The sequence below is a fragment of the Ahaetulla prasina genome, chromosome 8 (assembly GCF_028640845.1).
Source record: "Ahaetulla prasina isolate Xishuangbanna chromosome 8, ASM2864084v1, whole genome shotgun sequence".
In the NCBI taxonomy this organism is placed as follows: Eukaryota; Metazoa; Chordata; class Lepidosauria; order Squamata; family Colubridae; genus Ahaetulla; species Ahaetulla prasina.
Genome location: NC_080546.1, coordinates 29,427,253 through 29,440,807, shown reverse-complemented (window position 1 = coordinate 29,440,807; position 13,555 = coordinate 29,427,253). Strand labels below are relative to the sequence as shown.

Below are 13,555 nucleotides of genomic sequence, written 5' to 3'. Positions count from 1 at the left end.
GTATATTTATTGTTTTTTATCTTGGCTGTACACCGCCCTGAGTCCTTCGGGAGAAGGGCGGTATAAAAGTTTAATTAATAAATAAATAAATAAATAAATAAACTGCTGGCATGTTTCCGCTTTGCATTGGAGAGACTGGGCCCCAAGCCACATTGGATAGGCTGGGCTGAAGCAACGCGGATAGACTGGGCTGAAGCAATGTGGGTAGACCAGGCTGAAGCAACATGGGCTGGCCCCTTCCATTTTCCAGGATGGTCCTTGTCGTTTCCCACCCCCACTCTGACGAAGTCACAACAGTCCTGGATGGCCCACAGGCCTTGAGTTTGACATCCCTGAATCAAGTGGTTGTTTAGCTAGCTAAGCCAGCTTCCTCTCATTGGCTATGCTTATCAGATGCTGACTGGGAAGGCTGTTGCAGGATGCTGCAATAATTGGAAATACATGCTGGTTGCCAAGCACCCGATTTTTGATCACATGACTGTGGGGATGCTGCAAGGATTGTAAATGTGAGAACCAGTCATAAGTCACTTTTTCAGTTATTTTGTAACTGAATGGCTGTAAGTTCACTACCACCCGTATTATACTTTTTAGTTGGGGATAGGATTTCTTCTCTCACAACTTTTCACATTAATGACATCTATTTGAGCAAAAAAATAAATAAAGTTACATTATTTACAAAGTTGAGATTGTGTTTCTCCCTAGCTTATTGATACAGTGTTTAATCAAGGTGCTGAATGGAAACGATGTGTAAATATCATGGTGGCGCAGTGGTTAGAATGCAGTATTGCAGGCTAATTCTGCCAACAGCAGTTTGATCCTCATCAGCTCAAGGTTGACTCAGCTTTCCATCCTTCCGAGGTTGGCAAAATGAGGACCTAGATTGTTGGGAGCAATATGCTGGCTCTGTAAACCACTTAGAGAGGGCTGTAAAGCACTGTGAAGCGGTATATACAGTAAATGCAAATGCTATTGCTATTGCTAATAGAATCATTTAGTTAGTATGTTTAAAATGTGGCAAGTTTAAGCATGACATATACAGGGGTGGGATTCAGCCGGTTCCTACTGGTTTGCGTGAACCGATAGTTGTGGCCTGCGGTTAGGCCTGCCCTCCTGCCCCAGCACTACGCCATCCTATTTAGCTGTGCACGCTCACATTTTCAGTACTCAGGCAAACCAGTTGTTAAATTATGTGAACAAATATGTCATGTGAACATATCAGTGCTGATAAGTGCTCATTGTTTTAGGAAGCCCAAGTCATTTGGCCCAAGGCATATAGTAATAAGTACTTCTTTCTATATATCATGGAGCATTATGAACTGAACAGTTAAAATACAATGCAGTAAGAGCATTGATGCTCTTGCAATATTTTGAAATCCCCCTTTCTAAAAAAGAAAAAAGCCTCACCTTATTTTCCATCGGATCCCAGTCCAGACCTAAGACTATTCCCCTCTGCCAGCCAAGGACTCTTGAGTATTCCGTCCCATCAAAAGCAATGCTACGGATATCTTGACTGTTCGCAAACAACAGAAATGGCTTTGGTCCTGTTTGTAATAAATGTAGTAACATGTTAAGTCTTCTACTTCAACACTCTGCAGATAAAAATGGAAAGAAGCAAATTGTAGCATGGGCTTTCTCTCTTTTTTCTCATTTACAATCCTTACATAGCACTAATCACAGATTACATTAATTACAAAATGATTATTTAAAAAAAACCCAAGGTGATAACCTGCCAATAAATTTAACATATGCTAAATGTGACAGCTGCTTATATCTTTCAAAACAGGTAGTTGAATATTGTTACATACTTCCATTTTTTTCCTCAGGAGAGGAATTACCTGCATTAGAGATACCTTGCTCTGAAGATAGGCCAGTAGTACTTGGCTAAAAGAAAATTTCATAATAAATTTAAGTAGAACATAAATATAAGTGTAAATGTCTCCTTAACCAGCCCCCTCCAAAAGACAATACCCTATCAATTTCAGACTTTTATTAAACACCAATTTGTGACTCAACAATGTTTCCCATATTAAGCTGGACTATTTTGCTTAGCTAAGCTTTCAATTCTGTCCTATCATGGATATCTACAGGATATGGTTTTTTTAAAAAGGTGAAATATCAGCCCCCATTTGTATTAATGGAAGAGCAAATAAAGAAAAACTTCCTAGATCTCTTTAAGATCCATCTAAGCTTATATTTAGCTATACATTTTAGCAAAATGTACCATGTGCTGGAGCAGTTTACTTCAGAACAACCAGATACACCAGTCTGGCATTACATGGAGAGATGCACCTGCAAAAAGCACATGTCCAATCCAATCCCTCTCACAACCCATGCGAAAATGTCCATAAATCAGTATCCTATTACTAATAGAAGGGTTATGCCTGCATCAGCCTAAATTGGCCTAAATTGGAGGCAGAAAGATCATCACAATGTCATTTACTATATCTTCGAGGATGATTCATATATTGTGTCCAAAATTGCAAAAATTGTGTGAATTAAGCGAAGAGGGAAAATCCTATATGATATCACCACATGTCTTTTAAAAGCAATTTATGGGTGAATTTTCATGTCTCAGAAGAATATGAGGATGAGTCCAAAAATCACAATACTTACTTAAAGCAGCACAATGTCTTTTGTCCTCCTGGAGATCAAAGCCAGGAAAGCAACCACAATCCCAGGTTGTTGGAGTCAAAGATGTACAAATTTGGCTACAACCACCATTATCAGGCGATGTACAACCTAAAACAGATTCACTTTTTAAAAATGGATATTCATCTAAAGTCACTGCACTTAGATTGACGTGAAATAGCATGTTTCATTCTGCTGAGCTTCAGTAAGTATTATAGTAAACATCTTTTACAGATGCTCTCTAGTTGAACTATGGCTGGTAGTTATTAATTTAGGGATTCCCAGGATGAATGGAGATGGGTATATTATTATTTTTTTATTTATTTTATTCGATTTTTATACCGCCCTTCGCCCGAAGGACTCAGGGCGGTGTACAGCCAAATAAAAAGCGCAATATATAAATTAAAACAAGACTAAACTCACTGTGTTCCATCAGGATGTCATTAACAAAAGAATCTTCCAAATGAATTCGGCTTCCTAAATTGTCTGTCTTGGGCAGTAATTGATATGGGTCAATAATGGATAATAGGGCAGTATTAAAGGATTTCAAACATTTACCCTGCGAAAATGTCCACAAATCAGTATTTGAAGGACCCTGGTGTCCTTTAAATTCAGTTGACCACAACTCCCAAATTTCTCACTCAGCATGGAACTTTCTTTTTGCTCCCTAATATGAAAGCTTAAATTATCTCTTGTTAATATTACAACAACATACGTGATATCTCTTCTACTTCTCACCAATCATAACTCTGGATATCTCACAAAGGATTTAAATAGTTTGGACTTTAAAAGCTCAATTTTATATTTCAAATAAATAAAAATTTATTACAATTTATTACTGTATAATAAATATATGATAAAATATCCAATGGTAGCATTTATATTTCAAAAAATGGGTAGCTTTCAAAAATGTTTGCTTCCTCCACCTAGAATGCTCCACCTAGAAACTGGCAACACATACGCTTTACCTGTAAATCTCAAGGTCTCAATTTTTCTACCTAAAAACCAATTGTGACATACAGTAAACATGGCATGAATATCAGCCAACTTTTTCATTCCTTTCTTCTTTTTATACCTTCTAACCATCTTATTTATTCAAAAGTTCTTTAAAGCTTGCAAAGTTTTAATTGACCTAATTGTCACTTGGCCTAATAAAGATATTATACCTTTGATTCCCCCATCCCCAGGCAGCTAGATTCCAACTGCTTTTTTACTGAAATAAGATAAAGGAAACGGTTTAAACCAGGGGTGAAATGCTTTCGGTTCCCACCAATTCGGGTGAACTGGTAGCAATAAAAGATACCAGTTCGGGTGAATCGATAGTGAAAAAATGCTAGCGGTTCATCCAAAGCAGTATTTCCAATGATCAGCTGTGCCGCGTGATTTATATTTGCTAGAAAGCAGGATTTCTAAATCTTGCGGCACAGCTGTGTCCCCCCCCACTGTTCTACTTACCTTCTTAAGCCTCCTTTTTCCGCACGCAGCGTGCGTTTGGCATCCACTGTGCATGTGCACGCAACAAACCGGTGGCAAACCTCATAGGATTTCACCACTGGTTTAAATACTATTGTTTTGCGAGGCTTGGATTCTTCTAGGTCTATTGTGCTTCTACAACTCTTGTCCAGTACATCCAGTTTAATACAGGATTATAGGAATTGGTCAAATATTTCCAGTGCCAGGTTGGTTCAACACCAGGCTAGAGAAAGCTGAAGTATAATTCTAATGCTAAACACTGTTAATTATAAATTATCCTGTTTCAATATCTAGCATTTATCATCTACAACAACGTTTTCAGAATAAGCATTGAAAAATAATTATATTTGTTTACCTGAACATGTTTTTCCGTCAGCTTGGAGAACTGATCCTTCAGGACAAAAGCAAATAGGCCCTTTGGGTGTCTGTTCACAATCATAACTGCAGTGGATATAATTGCTTGAACAGGAAATCAGTTCTACGATGCATAAAGAACATGTATTTAAAAATTGATAGAAATAAATTGGAGGAATTCAAGCAAGAGTTAAATACAAACTACTTGCCATGTGTTATATAGCTGATATTATTTTCATCCACTCCTTCCCAGTACTTATGTCATATAGGCCAAGAATTGCTTCCAGACTAACTTGATAGGTATTTTTTAAAAAGAGAATATATTTCCAATTTCTAAAGCAAGCTAGTTTCCAATTTCAGAGCAAGCTAGTTAGGTAAAGGCTTCTCTAGAGAAGGTGTGTATATGTGACAGAAAAAAAATGACAAAAGGTAAATATTTGATTTTTCCAGAATAAATATGTAAAAAAGAACAACTAATAAAGCATGAGTAAAAACATCATGGGAAAGCTTCTTCTCATTGTATTCTCCCCTTCCCTTTTATTTGTTTCCTTGTTCATTAACCACTGATGTAACTTTCTTTTAAAATTTGAAGAATTTTAAAGTACCCATATTTTTTGGACTGTAAGGGCGCACCTAGCTTTTGGGGAGAAAAACAAGGGGAAAAAATCTGTCTCTGCCTCCCAGCATCTATCTGATATTCATCTGGCCTGTTTGTTGCCGCCCATTCGCCACTGCCACGGCCCATTTGGTGCGGCCCATTTGCCACAGCGCATTCGACATGGCCCGTTTGCCGCCACTCATTCAGTGCTGCCTATTCACCACAGCCCCTTTGCCACCACCTTTCACCATGCCCCATTTGCCACGTCCCCTTCACCACCACACCTTCGCCACCACTGTGGCATGTTTGCTGCCGCTGCAGCTCGTTCTTAGAACAGTTGATCAGCGCCACACCAAACACCTCACCACCACCACAATATTCAGAGTATAAAATGCACAGACATTTCCACCCATGTTTTTGGAGGGGAAAATTGTGTCTTATATGCTGAAAAATATGGTATCTTTAAACATCAACACCTCATTTTTTAAAAAAAGGAGAACCCAACTTATTTGAATTAGAAGTCTTGGGGCAGGAGCCCCAATTTAGTGTTAGGGGGCATATTTTGAATTTTGAGATTATTTTATAGACACTACTACCAAAAGACCACTACAATTGATATATATGGTTACAAAAGACACATTTATCAGAAGCAAATTAAGGTGTTGTTTCTCACATTATCCTCTATTTTCCCAGGATGATTTCCATGGTCTTCTTTTTTATAAAAAAAGACATACTTTTGAACAGAATCCTGGACTTCTGTAGTCTCCTTGTTTGTCTATGTGTATATGTACAGAAACAACATTTCCACTGGGACTGTGTCGTGTTATATGGGAATGATGTTAGAGACATGAGGGACAAGTTGAACTGTCAGCTTATAAAAGACATAATGGTGGCGCAGTGGTTAGAATGCAGTATTGCAGGCTAATTTTGCTCACACTGCCAGGAGTTCGATTCCTTCGATCCTGACGAGTTCAGAGTTGACTCAGTCTTCCATACTTCTGAGGTCAGTAAAATGAGGACCCAAATTGTTGGGGGCAATATGCTAACTCTGTAAACCACTTAGAGAAGGCTGTAAAGCACTGTGAAGCAGTATATAAGTCTAAGTGCTATTGTTATCATAGTCCACAAAGAAGAGAGAGCATGAGAAAGTTTCAAAGGTACACAATGTAGTTTTCCAGAGAGTAAAAGAAAGGAAGAGAGAAATACAATAGAGTCTTGCAAGATTCTATTGTGTAACCTTAGAATAGAGTTAGTACCTCTGGTTGTTGCTTCTTCTTTGGACTCCCCCTCCGATTTTCAGTGAAACAAATGCAGTTGGAGAGGACAATTTTCAAAGGTGATAAACAAACCTTGTAAAGCAGCGATCCCCAAACTTTTGAGCACCAGGGACCAGTTCTGTAGGAAAATTTTTTTACATGGGGTCTCGTGGTTTCGCATGCTACCTAGATCCTGCACATGCACAGATAAAGCTTCTCTCACTTGTGCAGCCCAGGTCCTAACAAGGGGGTTGGGGACCCTTGTTGTAAAGGACAGGGCTGTTTTAAATTTTTTGAAGAGATGTCTTGTTCACACTAACATATTGTGCAAAACCACCTGTTCTGACCTAGGCTCACTTAAAAAGCAGGAAGTAGAGTCTTGGTCCTGGCAAAACCTCTTTTGTTTACACGATTGTGAATTACTTTCATTCACAGTCAGCAAGTCTTTCAGAGGAATATTTATCAACACATCTTATCTTGCTTGGCAAGCTGCCTCATAAATTGTTTCCAAATGTAGTACAAGGCAAAACTTGGCACAGAGTCTCTCAGAATCACAGAATGAACGAATTGTTTCCTGCAAAAGCCCACTCCCTGTTCGCTCCACTTTTGTTTCATATGGGAGGGGCCAATCACCTCCAAGGTGTGGCTTTTCAACCCTGCTTTCTGAGTTGTTCTTGTCTTCTGGCAGCTCTGTGCATGCGCGCACTGGGAACAGGCTCCAGCAGTTCCTCTGTCTTGCTGCTGTCTAGTTTCCTCTCTGCCTCCAATGTAGAGCCCTTGTCTGAGCTTTCCTCAGCCCCCAGGACTGGCCCAAGTTCCTTCCCAACCTCCTCACTGTCCAACTCTGCTGCCAGCTCTGCTGGCCGGCAGCAGGCCACAACACCACCCTTTCAAATGCTATGCATGCTGCTATCGTGTATGGTCAAAAAGTATTCTTAGAAACACTGTGCTTAAAAGCTGGTCTTCTGCTTTTCACCATGTTAACTTCCCATTTAATTTTTGATTAAGAATAATCAATAGGGATAATGTTCCATTGCTGCTGTATCAAACATCACAGTTTGGCAGTAATTTTTGTATACACTCTGGGGAGGTCATGAGGCCTGGAGGCTTAAATTCCACGCCTCTGTACTACATGAAAAAAAGATTAATGCCCTTGTTCATCCAACAGCTTGCCCAAGGGAAATGCCCCTCTATTATTTGTACTGATAATGAAAAGATTCAGAAAACTCAGCTTTTGTCCATCTCACTATATCCCTAGATAATCCTCTACCAAACTATTTCACAACATATCTTAGTAGTGATACAATCTTATATTAGAATCCTGTGGAACAACAGAATCACAATTTAGGGTATGGTGAAAATATCTGGGAACAGTAAACAGAAACTACAATGCAGCGGCAATATTTTTGAGGATAAGCATCCTTTTGTGAATAAGCCAACCACAACTTCATGTCTTTTAATCTTGATTTTTAGAGATGCAGAATTTATCATCAGGCTGTAATGGAGAAATTCCATAATCCTAAACAAGTTTGCCCAATCTTATCTTGACCAATCTTCAGTAGCAAAAATGTTTACCAAATTTGTTTTGTATTTCTTATCCCACATAGTCGGTATGAAATCAACTATTTCTACCTAGCATGAGTCAGCTTAAAGAATAACCTTAGATACCCACCTACAGTGAAGTAACAAGCAAGTACTAGAACTGATATACCAGATATGCCACTGGAAGACAAAATCACAAAACTGTGTCTAACTTATTTTGGTCAGGTTATGTGGGGGATTCAGTGGTGAAAGCGATTATGTGAGGTAGTGGTAAAAGAAAAGCAGGTCACAAAGGACACCATTAAAGCTGACATTAGCCAGAATATAGTACAACTCAAAGATGTAGTGCAAAATTGGAAGCTATGCAGAGACCTTGCCGATAGAATCGCCAAGAGTCAGACATGACTGAACGGATAACATCTCCTTACCATCATTTATTTGCTTTTTGCCAGGACTCAAGGCACCATATGGATACATCTGCAGGCATAGACTCTAAAACTGGAACAAATTAAGGTTCCCTACAGCTGTTTTCTAGGATCCAGGGTATATAGTCATTCATTTTAACAGAAAATAATAAAAATCATCTTAAAGGTATACTACATAATTCTGATTAAGTCACAGACTTGGTTTTAGAGTATTAATGTCTTAGAACTAATAAATTCAAGTACTGGAGCAAGCAAAATCATTCTTGTGTTATTCATTGTCTTATTTCCATTCATAAAACACTCAACAGAAAGATCACTTACAAATTTGTATTAAGACCAACTATATTCTCTTAATTTTATTTAAGATGCTGAGAGGTTTAGATACTGATTATAAGAAAGGACCAGATTGTTGAAGGATTGATTTATAAGTCTTCAAGATGCAAGTCACAGTGGTTTATCTGTTTTGTTTTCTCACAGGTGGTCAAACAGGCTACAATTAAAATCAAATTTAATCTCTCCTTCAGTCACTCCTCTTCAATATTCATACTAACGTAAAGCTTTAGGAATTGAAGAAATAAAATAGCACCACTGGCAGCTATATGGTATATCTTTACTGTAATACAGTATCTAGTTAAAAAGGAGAACCTATAAGAAACCTATTTTGAACTGTTTATCTATGTTTACTATTATCTATCTCCTTTGTTGCAGGTTTGCAATTTTAGAATATTGCAGCTTTGGCCTTACTAGATAAGAGCAGTAATTCACTTAGGATGGACAGCCAAAAGTATCCCACCCAAGTTTGATTTATACAGACTGTAATTTCATCTTCATTCCTAAAAATTAGAGGTGGGAAGTACCATATTTCTCTCAAACACGGTAATTAGATGTACCAAATAATTATTTTGACATCTATAAATTGGGGAAAAAAGAGAATTTCTATCTTTGACAGGAAACCATGGAAAAGTATATGCTTTAATAGAATTAAAATGTATAAAATCATATAGAGAAACTGCACAGCATAACATTTGCAGTGCTATAGGACGCTAAGATTATTCTCCTTAAATCATAAGTCGCATGGGCCAATTTTTCAAAGGAGAAAAGTAATGATGTTACAGAATGAAACAAGCTGGCCAGAGTAATATATAAACATTTTTGCAATTTTACTTGTGCTAAAACTAACTGTGGGCTGGCTTGAGATTTTTACCAGGAAATTCTAAAAGGTGGCTCGGTACCTAAGATGCTGAGCTTGTCAATCGAAAGGTCAGCAGTTCAGTGGTTCGAAACAGCATTCCGTGTGCCTTTGGCATTTAGTCATGCCGGCCACATGACCACAGAGACTTCTTTGGACAGCGCTGGCTCTTCGGCTTTGAAACAGAAATGAGCACTGCCCCCTAGAGTCAGAAACGACTAGCACATACGTGCAAGGGGAACCTTTACCTTTACCTTACCAGGAAATTGTACTTCCAGTGTTTGTAGACTGCAAAAAAAGGTGTGTTGTTATCAACTGTTCATCCCTGGTTTAAGGAATTCCATCAGATGCAGTCTCCCTTTGCAATGCAGTCTGTCTACAAATTAATAGTTCTTACCATTACAAAATGTCTCTCAGTATTTTATGAAAATCTGCTTTTACACAATTTCCATTCTAGTTCCTCCTCCAAAGCAATAGCAAATAGCTCGTGTCTTCTGCATGATAGCATTTCAGATATTGGTCTGCTATTATGTCTCCCCTTAAACTTTTTATTCCAGCTTTCTTTGCTGTTCAGAATAGAATAGAATAGAATAGAATAGAATAGAATAGAATAGAATAGAATAGAATAGCAGAGTTGGGAGGGACCTTGGAGGTCTTCTAGTCCAACCCCCTGCTCAGGCAGGAAACCCTATACCATTTCAGACAAATGATTGTCCAATCTCTTCTTTAAAAAACTTTCAGCGTTGGAGAATTCACAACTTCTGGAGACAAATTGTTCCATAGGTTAATTGTTCTATCTTGATTGCTTTTCTCTTGATGCACTCGTTTGTCAGTCTGTTTTAAAATATGATGCTTGAAGTTGAACATGGTATTGTAGTGTAATGCAGATAAAAGGGAAGTTTCTTATTTCCTGGGATCAGTAACTTAATTGTCAAATATCACATGGGGAGTATAAGAGAAATTATTTGGAAAACTTTGGGGGAAAAATTGTAGGATGCTACCTACCATAGCATGTTTTCTTATCAGACAAGAGAATAAAACCTTTTGGACATGTGCAATAATAGGATCCAGGGATATTCACGCAGCCCAAGGTACAGCCATGATTCCATAATGCACATTCATTGACATCTGATAAATTTAAAATACATAAACAATTAGGTTACATATGTTTGTGAGTTCTTAATAGCAGTAAGCTGTTATAACAATAATTAAAGCAATAATGTAATTTAGATATTTTGTGAAACTATGTTACAGAAATATTCTTCAATATTTGAAGGGGTTTCAATCTATTTGGATAGATTGAAGGAAATTCAGTTTAGTTATTGACATCATATAATGCTAATATCCTGGAAAGTTCAATGACAGCAATTCAGAATGGAAATGCTTTTCTAAGTAAAGTACTGGGCTGTATTTTAGTTTCTGGTTTTTGATTATTCATGCCCATTGGCAAAACAAGGTAAGGCTTAGTTAATAATCAGATTTGTGTCAAAGAGATTTCAAATACAGACTTGTATGTTTTCAATTACTCTGTCTTGATTCCAAATAATCAAAAAAATATCAAATGACTGAAACTATTAAAAGCTATCCCAATCCAGAGTAATTACAGGAGACAATATTGTTACATATTACATTGCTTGTAGCGTGCACTTATTTTTGGATAAACAGTCATGCTACTCCAAGGGAAAAAAGAGTATACATAAGTCAGAGTTGAACTGTGTCCTTGAAAATTCGATAAACACTCCTTAATCTCACACACGTAGAGAGACTCAACCGTAATTCCAATAGGGAAATTATGAGCCTCCTAGACCAGGGGTCTGCAAACATTCACTCATACTGCTGACGTTACCGAGTCAGGTTATGAAATGTCTGAAAGCAAACAGTCAAGCTCAGAGAACCCTAAGAACTCCAGACTATGCTACTTTATGCTATAATAACCTTCGGTCATCAGGATAGGATCACAGCGTACTCACAGGGCTGTTCATTCTGCAAATGAATGGTAATCCATTTTATTGCACCCTGCATTAAAGCTTGCAGCTATTAAGCCAAATCTGGATCAGGCAAACATTTAACCATTAAAACTACTTCTGTGCTGTAAGTGAAAACTACTGTAATTTCCTTGTCAAGAGCATGTTCATGGTGCATTTTTATTTCTAGCACATCATGGTTTTGCCTCCACAGAGCATAGAGTTTACATGATTTTATCCTGAAATTTCCCTTGCTGTAAGGCCTCATCGTAAATCTAATTTGGACGGTTAATTAGTCTGGTTGGATAAACTGAATAAGGCAGATGCAAAGACTAAAGAGTTCATCTGGACAGGGAAACTTAAGCTCCTTATGAAGCTGCTTTATAAAGAGGCATTTAGAAGGAGAGAAAAGAAGAAAACAAAAGAAGCTTGAGACCAGGACAACCTGACCTTCATATTTCTCTTTTTCAGTCATTTTTGCTGGAAAGAGAATGAATGGATTGCAGTCAACAAACAGTATGCTTTAAAAGCTAAAGCATTATCAAGGAAAAAAACACTCACAGAAAATGATTACATTTCATCGTTATATGCATTGTACAATATATGTGGAATTCAAGAAAAGCATTTGGAAAACAGATAGGTCACCTGAGTTACAGTTAGGGGAAAATTGGCAATTGGGAAATAACTGGGCACTAACATGGAAATGGGGATCCCAATTGCGGATGTGGCCCTTTGGACATAGTTAATGGAATAGATAACACCCACTTTCTTCCTGTATGCATTTGCTCCCTCTCTCTCCATCCTGGTTAGTTACTATTTTATTCAATTCTTATTTTAATTGAATTTTAGATTTATGAGCTTTTTTATTTTTTTAATTGAATGTCTGTAAAGCTGCAGAGAGTTGCCTTTGGAGAGATAGTGGGAAGGAATGGAGGGAGGGAGGGAGGGAGGGAAGGAAGGAAGGAAGGAAGGAAGGAAGGAAGGAAGGAAGGAAGGAAGGAAGGAAGGAGAAAGAAAGAAGGAAAGAGAAAGAAAGTGAAAGAAACAAAATTTGAGGGACAAATTGAGATACTAGAACTAATCTGGTTTAGATTTTATAAACCTGAGTCTTAAATTTCTATTAGCATATAAAGAGAAAATGTCAAAGCAAGCATGTGGACATATCAGGGAAATAACATTTATACAGCTTTTAGTCAGAGCAATGTACATACAGTATTACTTATTCAGGCGCCCTGCCTCTTCACTGCTTGCTTTTGTATTATTTCAGTAGCAGTTGTCTACTCCTGGCCCACACATAGGAAATGTACATTGAAATACTTCTTTTTATTAACAAGCCCCAGCTGAAGTAAGATTAAGCTGCCAGTTACTTGACTTCTAAGTTTAAATCATGGCTTGCATTAGCCTCCAGAACAGATTAACTCATCACCCAATGCCAGGGCTCTTCTTTATATCTACCCATAGTGAGCATTTTTCAGCCCATCCCATCTGACAAGCTGTGTTTTGAAAAAAGCTGAGGGAACCCTGTAGATTCTGCCTTTAAACTCCTGGAGAAAATGTGGGATATAACTCTAAAAAAGAAATAAAAATCTACTCGTTACTTACAAGTAAAGATTAAACAAGGCTACCCACAATATCTTAAATGTCTTTGCATTTGTCTAAATCAGAGGTCTTCAAACTTGGCAGCTTTAAGACTTGTGGACTAACTCCAGCTATGCTGGCTGGAGAATTCTGGGGGTTGAAGTCCAAAAGTTTTAAAGCTGCCAAGCTTAAAGACCTCTGGTCTAAACAAACCCTGTGATTTTCCCATGTATAGATCTTCTATATGCCATAGCATTGGATGCCAGGTTAAGTTATCTATTGAAATAGGTTCTACTACCCTTGAAAATTCATCAGAAATTGCAGTTGGTGTAAAGTAAGCAATTTGAGTTTAAAAGGTCCAAAATAAGGAGGCCATCTAATGCCAGTGGTAAAAACCCTCCATTGCCAATACTGGGCAAAATGTATATTCTTAATACCCAGGTTTAACTCTATAAAGTTACCTCCCATTGTCCGGTACGTCCAGTGCGCGTCCACAGGGAGGGTCTTCTTAGGGTGCCGTCGGCTAGTCAATGTCAGCTGGCGGCCCC

General features: G+C 38.0%; 1 protein-coding gene across 1 annotated transcript in view; it reads right to left on the bottom strand.

Annotated features, from left to right (window-relative positions):
- Positions 1–13,555, bottom strand: part of EGF (epidermal growth factor) — a 55,701-nt gene that overhangs the window by 28,146 nt on the left and 14,000 nt on the right. The window contains exons 7-10 of the mRNA XM_058193647.1: positions 10,471–10,593; positions 4,457–4,579; positions 2,614–2,739; positions 1,405–1,541 (exon numbers count right to left, since the gene is read on the bottom strand). Coding sequence (XP_058049630.1) covers positions 1,405–1,541; positions 2,614–2,739; positions 4,457–4,579; positions 10,471–10,593 — 509 coding nt within the window. The remainder of the gene's footprint in view (positions 1–1,404; positions 1,542–2,613; positions 2,740–4,456; positions 4,580–10,470; positions 10,594–13,555) is intronic.